This window comes from Sesamum indicum, linkage group LG3 (assembly GCF_000512975.1).
Source record: "Sesamum indicum cultivar Zhongzhi No. 13 linkage group LG3, S_indicum_v1.0, whole genome shotgun sequence".
Lineage (NCBI taxonomy): Eukaryota > Viridiplantae > Streptophyta > Magnoliopsida > Lamiales > Pedaliaceae > Sesamum > Sesamum indicum.
This window is the reverse complement of record NC_026147.1, coordinates 3,522,987-3,534,002: the sequence shown is the minus strand read 5'-3', so window position 1 is coordinate 3,534,002 and position 11,016 is coordinate 3,522,987. Positions and strand designations below refer to the sequence as shown.

At 35.2% G+C, this 11,016-nt stretch overlaps 1 protein-coding gene across 4 annotated transcripts; it reads right to left on the bottom strand.

The window, feature by feature from the left end:
• Nucleotides 1,852-6,590, bottom strand: LOC105157172 (calmodulin-binding protein 60 A). Of its 4 annotated transcripts, none has more exons than XM_011073491.2 (8): nucleotides 6,342-6,590; nucleotides 5,822-6,262; nucleotides 5,221-5,329; nucleotides 5,061-5,113; nucleotides 4,487-4,974; nucleotides 4,013-4,173; nucleotides 3,359-3,553; nucleotides 1,852-3,268 (listed from the first exon to the last, which is right to left on the bottom strand). In XM_011073491.2, exons 3-8 carry the CDS (start codon nucleotides 5,242-5,244, stop codon nucleotides 2,669-2,671), a joined length of 1,521 nt encoding a protein of 506 aa, XP_011071793.1. In that variant the 5' UTR covers nucleotides 5,245-5,329; nucleotides 5,822-6,262; nucleotides 6,342-6,590; the 3' UTR covers nucleotides 1,852-2,668. The 4 variants fall into 4 exon arrangements, with proteins under 4 accessions (XP_011071793.1, XP_011071794.1, XP_020548361.1 ...); XM_011073492.2 differs by having other exon boundaries at nucleotides 5,822-6,223; XM_020692702.1 differs by having other exon boundaries at nucleotides 5,878-6,590.

The window sequence follows — 11,016 nt, the reverse complement described above, 5'->3', positions numbered from 1 at the left end:
TGTATAGCGGTGAGTTGGAACCTGTAGGAATTCTTAGTCGACCCTGTCTGTGAACTGCATCACGCAAAACACGGCTATCCGCTGCACTCCCCTCCCAACCAGAAAGAACGTTATGTACGTAGTAATGTATGCAATCAACTGACTGGTGCTATTGCAAACTTTCTTAAATCTAGTAAAAGGGTAATATTCTGTACTGGTACCTTAAACCATTTCCACCATGGGTCGACGCAATCGTCAGTAATTGGGGTAGATCGGACTAGGAGTATGTTGTACAGTTTGATAACTGCTCTAAGGACCCGATGGAAATGTTTGTGGATCGTGCGGCCGGAACGTAAGAAATCATGCTTCACCACACAAATCTTTTTATGATGGGCCACAACACTAAGAAAAATAGCGACTTGCTCGGGTACGGTACAAGCCCTGCTTTCTGAAACTCCACCGGCATGTTGGAGCAAATAGCACAGCCGACCGAATGCATTACGGTCCATACGTAAGTTGCGAAGGCACGACTCATCGCTAATTGAAACTAGCCGGTGCAGGTGAGTAAGCTGTTCTGGTACCCGAAAATTGGTTAAGAATCTCGGAGGTCCCGTCCGGGGACGATGAGGTTTACGTGCGTTCAGGTGTTTTGTAACAGAAGTGAACAACGTGAGAGCGACTGTAAGCTCGTCGACGATTTGTTGTAAAATTATTAAAGCCAGAGTAACTCTTTGAAATGACCTCATCCTAAATATGAAAAACACTTTTATTGATGATGGCAGTAGTTTGGACGAATGCAAAACCAAGGAGGAGTGCAAATCACCAAACATTAAGTCACAACAGATCAAAACAGAGTAAAACGGCATATTCTTAACAACCAACCAAGGTACAGAATAGAAAATTTTAAGATAGTAAAGAGTATAAGGAACAACACTACTGAAACACCTTCCACTGAGAAAGTAATGGGTTGAAAGAAACCAACCTTAAGATCGAGAACGATGATAGTGCTGCCCACAAACAACAACGATTGTAACGAACCCACGCTGTCCGACGACCACGAACTCACCTTTAAGCGATGATGATGGTGGGTACCTGCTACAAGTTTGCGTACAAGCGGGATTTTGCAGTACTCGAGGAAAAAAAGGGTTTGAAATGAAAAACCGAAAGCGAAGTGAGGCGGTGGGAGTGACTACGAGGACAACGAAGTCATTTCAAGTGTTAATTTGAGGGTAATAATGTCAAATCGACAAGGATGCCGCGTCGGGATAGTTTGAATCCCACCCAAATTGGCTGGATTCTAATCAGCCGTTTAATCACACCATGGCCCGGGCTTTGGTGAGTAGTAACAGGCCGCCTCATTAGCAAGTAAACGGCTAACTGACCAGGATTACGCTGTATATCCCGCCTAATACTCGTTAGTAAACACGCCCGGGGATTCTTGAAAATCATTCACACTGACATGGTGATTCAAAGAGACAGAAACAATCAAGAGATGGTCAAATTTCAACTATTTTTTTGTGCCATGATGTTCATCTAACATTAGAGTTCATGTGTAATATTCTACTTCATGAAGAACAAGAACATCTGATCCTATCAAAGTAACGAGCATTAGATGCATTGTACTGTCGAAGAGTTATTATGAGTTTTTAGAAAATAAGGCATAAGGACGCTTGGTTCTTGAATCATAGGCCTCATGTTGAACTCAGCATAGCTAGCAGCCGTTCTGACTTCCTTCTTTGGAAGGACCATTTTCTTGCATAAATGTCCGGTTTCAAAATGAAAAAATGGTAGAACGTAAGACATGAACTAAAGCAAACGCGCGAATTCTGATTTGTAAGTTAACTGGAAAATTGCAACGTTTAGCATTAATAGAAAGAAAAGAAATCTGTGCAAGAACCGAACTGCAGATTATGTAACAATATTAGTTGAAAACATAAACAGGCACTTATGTAAATATTGTCGGGACTGATACAAACAGAAGAATCAACATGTTTACACAATATGTGGTTCCTTCTGGAATTGGAAGAAAATCCTCTTCTGCATAACCACCTAAGAACACAACCGATCTTCGTCTATCCCTTCCAGTGACTTTTACAGCAATGGCCTCTGCCAAAATTTGCAAGACTCATTCATCAATTGAAGGTGGTGGATAAATCTTTTGCCCAGCACTACATCAACCGCATCTCCCTTCACCAAACATCAGATCACTAAAATAATACCACCTCCATAAATCCCTGTAATTACATAGTTAGCGGAGAACAAGAAGGAAAAGATGCAGGTTCGGAGAAAACTACGTGCTTTTGATTTGGTGGCATTAAGCAAAGGTAGAAAGGATGCTTTGAACTGATAACCATTTGTGACGGGAAGGCATGAAAAGTAGGAAATAATAGATGGAATTTTTTTTTTTAGTTCTTATTCACTGTAGTAACTATAGCAAAATAAGACAGGAAAAAAACAGTAATCAGCATAGACTTCACAAGGTTTCAATAACAAGTTCAGAAAATATAACTGGGATGTTGAATAAGACAATCGAAAATGAACCAGAGTAAGTGGAAACTATACATAGAGAAAGGGAAACCAGAACAAGAGTGCCGATGTCTATCAAGAAACTTTGTAGATTTCTATAATTTAGTATATCACCAAATCAATGATGTCGGACTTCCATTCATGTACATAGACGTACAGCTCGTTAATGAACTTTCCGCTTCTTTCGGTTATGGATACCTGCCATAGATACCCTTTTTCTGATTGAGAACCATCTTGATACACAGAACAATTTTCTCCACCTGTTTGGTGGATTACTGATGTAAGTATCAGCAAATGCAACTGCTGTTTCAGCAATTTGTTCTTCAGCATTTGGCTCGTTTACAGGACAGTTGACCTGCCAGTCAAAGCTATCTTTTTGGTGGAGGAATTCATCAAAATCTTGAAACATGGTGTCTGGATTGAAAGTCCAGTCAGGACTACGCTGCAAGGGAATATCATGAATAATCTCCACATCATTAGTACTGAAGGACCCGAAATCTCCACCTTCAGTTTCTGTAATATAATTCATTGCTGAGCTTATGCTCTGATACGAAAAGCAGGATCTGCTGCTGGATTCTCCTATCATTTCAGAGGTTTCTGGGTTTTCACGGCCACCACCACGATAATTGGGGTTGAGATGATCTGGAGGGTCCATGGATGTAGTGAAGCCAGTGAAGTATTGCCGAAGAGAATTCTCATCATCAAAGGGCTTTACATTTCCCCAGTGTGCATAAGCAGATGCTAACAACTCCTGAACACTAGCCTGTTGTAAAAGTCAATTAAGATTGGTTGAAAACAATCTTGTGAAAGTGGAGAGTAAGAATGAAAGAGAAAAAGTGTATCTGAAGCATGCCTTGTTGTTCTCGGACAAAATATTGGTCGGAACATACTGGTTTTTCAAATACAATCCTAGAACCTGTCCAAGAACATTGAAAACGATCCCCATCTTCTGCTCAGAATTTACATAACAGTACATCCTTTTGTCACTTAGGCTTGCTCGAGCATTATTGACTGTCAGCTCCCACTTCTTTGGCCCCAAATTAACGATCTACAAGAAAGCAGCAAACTAATACTTCAGAGTCCAAAAACTGTGGAAATACGATCCTCAGCAACTTCTAGTAATTTTCTTTTTTTTTTTTTTTTTTATTAAACGTTCAAGATATTTGATGATAATTCTCAAGTTTGTTGACGACATGCCTTTGGCATATGGAGCTCCGAGTCACGGGATGCCAGAAGCTTGTCTTGCCAACTAACCAGTTTGGACAGAAATCATTTGGATTTGCATATCGAATCATAAATGGCCTCCAAAATGAAATTATGACTGTTTCTCCTGATGAAGTTGAATTTGGCCTTTTATCATGAAACTGTTAACTAATTCTGATAGAATCAAGTTTATCAAATATTTAAACATGGCAACAGAATAACTTATTGCTAAAAGTTGAAAATGTGAATAGCATAGATGAGTCAGAGGTATGGTCAAAAGGTAGATGAAAAGAGAAAAGGTTACGCTTCTGAGCTCTTCAGGATCTATCAGGAGTCGTATTAGGAAATCCTCCACGGTATAGATTTTATTATCTTGGAGACGTTTGTTGATCTTACCACCTTTGCGGATATTGACTAGTCGGGACACTTCATCGGACAGAGACGGAGTCTCATGCTTCTTGTAATCTGAAGACATAAAGACGAAAAGGAAAAGAGCTTAAAATGGATAAGAAGTAGCAAAACATGTTTTATAACTGACGAGTATGATAACAAGACGCAATTGCACCCAAATTTCAAGCAGAATTTCCTTTTTTCTCAAAGTAATACTTCAACAAAGGAAGCTAATAACAGTTACCCATCTTCGGAGGTCTATAAATGCAGATGTTTGAGAATCTGCATGTTTCAACAGATATTATTGTTCGGAATTCACTTGAATTGTAAAACTATAGCATCAACCACTAATGAGAAAAGCAATGGAGCAAATACAGAGATGGCTTACATTTGTTGCGGAAATCCTTTACAGTAAAGGATACTGTCTTGGCTTCCTTTATACGGGACTCATCAAATGTATCGACGACTCTTGCACCTAGTCTGAACACGGGTGGCCTTATTTTGCTTGCATGATGTCTTAACTTAATGTTCTCCAGAAAACCGATGCCTTTTTGTAGTTTCAACAGTACTTTTCCTGCAAGAAGAGGCTGCTTTCCTTCTATTTCTTGGACAATATTTTCATTATATTCTTGAACTGTCCAAGCATCTCCTGCCAAAGCATCAGGTTCTCCTTTAAGAAGAACTATTCCAACATTTGCAGAGGCTTCTGGTCCAACGTCAACAACATGTCCTGAAGACTCATCAACGATAACCACCTCAATAGAAGTGTCCCCTTCTCCTTTTATTTCCTCACCAGTCAAGATTACTTCAGAAATCCTGTTTCTGAACTCCAGTTTCATGTTCCTCTCTGAAGTCTGATTCCCATCTTTGACAATCCTGAAAATTAAGGATGTTAGACAATAATTCTTAAGATATAAATATTCGGCGGACGTTCTTGGTGAAGAGAAACAAATGCCTCCCACCTATTGATTCTAGTCAAAATCCTCCTTTTTGTGGATTCAAATTCCTCTTCAAACTGTAAGAAGATATCCAAAGAGCATATTCATGCACCCTTACAGGCAAAAGACATCCTTAATAGTTCAAAAATACAAAAAATACAAAAGATACATGAAAAAAGCTTACAATTTTGTGGATCAACTCATCCATGTTTATTAGCTCTTAGAAGCCAATAGATACTATTTTGTATTGATCATCACATTTCAAGCTCATCCTGCCGTCCCCCAGATCAAAACTGAACATGAAAAAGAATTTAGAACTAAACCACTCAGAAAAATAACCAACAGAACAAGGGCACAGACAAATCCTCTTTTCATCTACAGGAAGTCAACCATGCTACAAAATCAGACAAAATCTCCAAGAATGCTCAAGAAACAAGTGAAGCCCAGAACTGCACAAGCAACACTAATCCAACTTTTTGTTTATATACCCGCAATCTTGTCATTAGCTCCTGAAAAGACACCATATATAATTTCCTGAAGAACTAATCAGTATCACTTCAGTTCCATCTCTCCCATAGTTAACGTCTTAACGAGAAACTAAGCAGAAGAACAGAAAGAAAAAAGACAAGCCCATACGAGGATTTATACCTTTATCTTCTTTCACCACATATTTAGTGAATACTCATCAAAAAAAGCAAAAACTTTGTGTGATCATTGCATAGTTTGTAGTACTACCACGAACTCAATAGAAATGAAAACAAGATAAAACGGAAATTTTGAGTTACCATTTGAAGCATAAACACTTGGTCACATCATACTGACAACAAGAATCTTGATTTACCAACTATTGCAAATGTTAGAGAAAAGATTGGAACAATTATGACGGGTCGGCCGGTCATTCGGACATTTATGAAGTCCGCTTCGTCTTCCTCGAAATTCTTGGAGTATTTAATCATATGGACCCGCTGAAGAAACGTGTCGTCCCACCAATGGTCTCCAATGGATCACGTGGATTGTAACACCGCCGACACCGTCCCTCCCACATCTAGGACATCAATCTTGGTCTTGGTCCTACGTTCTCATGTCGTCACGTACGTACCCTACAAAATCCATTGGTTCTTGAACTTCTGGTATGATTGACTTTGTGGGTTGAAGTCAACTACCCAATCGTCTCGTTCTTGTTTTCTCTTCACCAAGGATAGAAGTCAACATTGCCGAAATGAACTCTTTATATATATAACAAAGAAAACCTCAGATCCTGCAAAGTCAATGATGATAATCTTGTCGAATGTTTCGGGGAAATACCTCGGATACTGCCAGATTCCCTGTAAAGTTTCCCAGCTACGGCAAACATCAAGAACCAAATCAGCCCAAGAAAGTAAGCGCGATGACTTTTGTTGAGATAAAATGACTTCTGTTGGGATAAATATGAACCTGAGCATCCCAAATCAATCAAAGAGAGGAACTTTCCCCACTTTTTTAGGTAGAAAAAATGGAATTTGATGAGACTGAATGACTAAGAACAGTGGAAGAAAACTATGGCTTTGATTCAGGTATGCATATGACAACTTTAATTACATTACAGCACTGCAAAGAAACAAGTATCTCGTATGTTATCAACATTTTTCAAATAGGTTAAAATACAACTATTTTTTTCGGGTTTTGACATATTATAAATATCTTATCGACGTTTAGAAAATCACAAATATTCTTAATTTTAATGTCTGTTCATTAGTTTTCATATAATTTTTGTGGTGGGTCAGCAAAAAAAATACTTATGAATTATAAATTATAATTTTACATATTTTTTAAAATTTTTTAAATTACTCTAAGAACTAATATGCCGAACGATTATTTACTTTACTGGCCTCGAATTATTTTATAATTTTTAAATATTTTTTAAAAAAATCAAATAAAGTAGTCTTTTCCAATTTTTTTTTTTTTATAGAGACTATACAATTAGTTTCTGCTTCAAAAAACATGTCTCAAACATCCCATGACGCAATCGACATCGATTTCTACTACCCAAAATATGTTCACTTGAAGACATCATATTTACGAGAACCATTTGAACAGTCCCAATTAATGGACCAAACACAAACTGCACTGCAATTGGCGAGTTAAGGGTAAGTTAAGTTGATTTTGGTCTAAATTTAAAAAGATTGTATTTTAACAATAGGGTTTTCGTACATTTTTCAATCAAGTTGGGGGACCAAAAATTTATTTTTCTTGTGTAATTAATTTTTTTTTAGTATTTTCTGTGGTTGTCTCTGACGCCTAATAGTTTATCACGTCCTTACTATTATGTCTGAATACCATGAAAATTATCTCCTCTTAATTAAAAAATAATATTTATTTTAACTAAAAATATTGTATTTGTATGATGTGAATACTATGCATTCATGATTAAAATATTTTTGAATTTATGAAGTGGTGTTTCTTGGCAATGAATGAGCAATTGCAGTGGAATTTCTTCATTATTTTTTAACTAAAAAAGATAATTAAAAACATTAAATCATTCAAAAAAAAAAAAAGAGTCATAGAAATTGAAATTTGACTTAAGTAGTCATAAAACATTTTTCACTATAATTAATAAATAAATTTATTATATTCGATATTTAAAATCTTGTTAATTTGAACGTGTTAGAAATTAAAATATTTTATTCATTTGTGACTTTTTTGTTTGTTTTCTTGACTTATTAAAACAAATTTACCTTGTGGTTTTTTATTTGGCCTTTATGAAGGCCCATTTTAGACCGAATTGCACTTCTAATTTCATAGAATTGGTTCAATATATTTAATTTTTTATCTTATGAAAATTTTTAAATAATTATAAAATTAAAAAAATTCAATATATTTAGTTCTATATTTTATAGAATTTTTCAAATGATTTCAAAATTAAGAAAACTCGATGCATTTAATTTCATAAATTTGGTAAAACAGAGGACTAAATATGACTGGGTTTTATCAATTTTTAAACTGTCTTCAAAATTTTCGTAAAGCAAATGATTAGATGTTTCAAAATTTCTTAATTTTAAAATAAATTTGAAGATCTCGTAAAGCAGCGGACAAAAAGGGTTAAAAATCCCCGATCCAAACAGGCCCAACCCCATTTTAATTCCCTTCATTGGGCTGTATTTTGTATTTGAGATTCTCAAGCCCACATATTAACAAAATGGGCTAAGGCCCACTTACATGAATAACACAAAGAAATATTTTTTATTTTAATTTTTTCAAATTGATTTAAGTACTATTTATGTTCTTAGATTCATATTTAAGAAAATATTTTATAGGCTTCATCTTTTTACTTATGAAGTAAAAAAAATAAAATAAAATGAAAAACCCAATCTAATTTAATACAACAACGTAAAAAAGACAACACTCTCTGCACTAATCTTTTATACTGTATTTGAATTGACGCATTTGAATATAGGATTTTAAACCCCTTAATAACAAATTCTTCATATTTATTTACATAATTTCATATTACAAAGCATTTCAAAATCTTTCAACTTTTATTTTAAACCATATTTCACAAAAAAAATTGATGAATTCAAATTCTTTTATTATGAATTTGTTTTAAATCCTTTCTTTAAATCATTGGTAAAAATTTAAATGCTTCCATTCAAATGCAGTGTTAAACTATGTAACTCTAATGTCAAATCATCAAACTCATTTCATTAGTGAACATTGTTATATATGATAATTAATAAACAAGATGATTTTCTCAAATATATATATATATGACATTGGGATTATAAATTCATAATATTTCCTAATATTTGTTAACTAACAAGTCAAATTTGCTGTATTTGCACCTTTGAATAATATTTGAATAAATTTATTGATGTTCTCATAAGAGGTTCCGGTAGGGGTAACTGTATCCTTAGCATTGTCCCTCCAACTCATAATAATTATAATACATAATAATTAAATTTATTGTAATTATTAATTTTACTAATTTATGAACTATAATTAATAATAACTTTAAAAATTTATTAATAAAAAAAAATACAGTCAACTGTTACATATATTATGATAATTACATAATGTTAAAAATGATCATCCGTCCAACAATTGCGTCGGTGGCGTTGAGGTCACCTTATTTCCTCAATCACATTCTCTGTTGGCTCATTTTGTTCATTATCATCATCATCGATATTAATATACAACTAACTTGATGTTGTTACAGAACTCGACTCCACATGATCACGATATGCACTAAATGAGGAAATGAAATTAGTGAAACGTTATATTTTGGTGTATATGATTGATTAATGCCAAGATCAAGATCAACATGTGCAGAATAAGATTCTGCATGACATGGCATGTATCGAGCTGATTGAAACCAATCGTCTTGTTGTGTCGGTTGAGGCACATAGTAATCTCGAAGTGTATTTGCTGTAGAACAACCAACTATATCCACCCCAACATTATCAAGTTCAATTGAACTAGTAGACATTTGACTACAACTTCTCCTTTGTTTGTAGACGTGGACGGAGTATTTTTATTTGTTGGTGGATTTTCTTTTGAATGCATGGTGAACTCACAAATATTGTCTAATGTAGCACTGTATTTGTCCAGCAACCTATTGAGAACTTCAACATCTGTTGGTTTAGGTTGAGTACTTAGACGAAATGATTATATCTATTGAGGCTGAAATATGTAGAAAATATAAATTTTAGTATAACTTTGAATATAAATAAAGTATTTTATAGTATATAACATACCACAATGTTCCTCGTGCATGCATCTCTAAGTTGGTACTCACTTTCCATATGCCTATTAGTAGATGATGAAATGAAACGATGTGTTATGTTGTTGTACCATTCTCGATATCCATGTTTTGTATGTCTTCCGTTGGAAATGGGTGGTCTACGCACAGTTGTGTCGTGTCGACTCTGCCATCTACTAATGTATAGTATGTATTGTAAGCCCCAATTTGTGCTCTATGCGCTTTACGAGAGAGATGCAGGTTCATGTACCGAGCATCTGGCATTTCGGGAATATTGTCTCATCCCAATTGATGAAGGACCCACTCGGGATGATGCATTTCCACAATGGCATAGAAAATTAGATGACATGTTGACGTTCACAACTCAGGGGTAAAATCAGTTACGTAGGCCATAATGTTGTCTAAGCCCATGTCATATGGTTGTCAAATAAACTGTAATAAATGAAATGATGTAATGTGTCTTTAATATTTGTATAGTTATATGTATTTTTTTAAGATTAGATACCTGATCATCCTGCACATTATCCAATATATGTCTTATGACCTAGACAGTTATTTGTACTGTCCGAGTGAAGTTGTGCCTACAGTTCCACGTTGCACCATATGGTGCTGCTGGGAGGAAATGATCATTATTTATTTGGACTTGATCCATATATAGACGTTCCGCACCAAGACTAAGAAAAAGTGGAATGATATGCGACCAAGCCCATATCTGTAAAATGATGTAAACTTGATTAGTTACTAAAATATTATTAAAAAAATATCTACCTATAAATGTAATAAGTTACTGTTACCTGTAGCAACTCCAATGCACCACCAATTGCTGTTTTGCCTTTGATGCTGGCATGGCGTAATTTCTTATATAAAAATGCAAAGATAGCACTGTCCCAACTGTAGTTCCTGACTGCAACTATTTCCTCTAGTTTTGTAAGATATAGTAGCGGTATCAGGTTTTCAGATGAATCAGGCCACATCAATTCTCCTATAGGAGCATTGCAAAGTAATGTGCATATTGTAATACAGTTGGGCGAGGCGTGTCATGCATAATTTTGACCGTCTTTGCGTAGTTCATAATTGCATGTGTATGCAACAATGAACCCTTAAATGCATCATCAATCGGACAAAAACCTAAAATATGTTTGGCAGTAATTCTGCCATTCAGAAGTAGATCTCTCGATATCAAGCCCTGTTACAGGTTCATCATCAATCAACAGTGGCCAAATTACTTGGACATCTTTAAGAGAA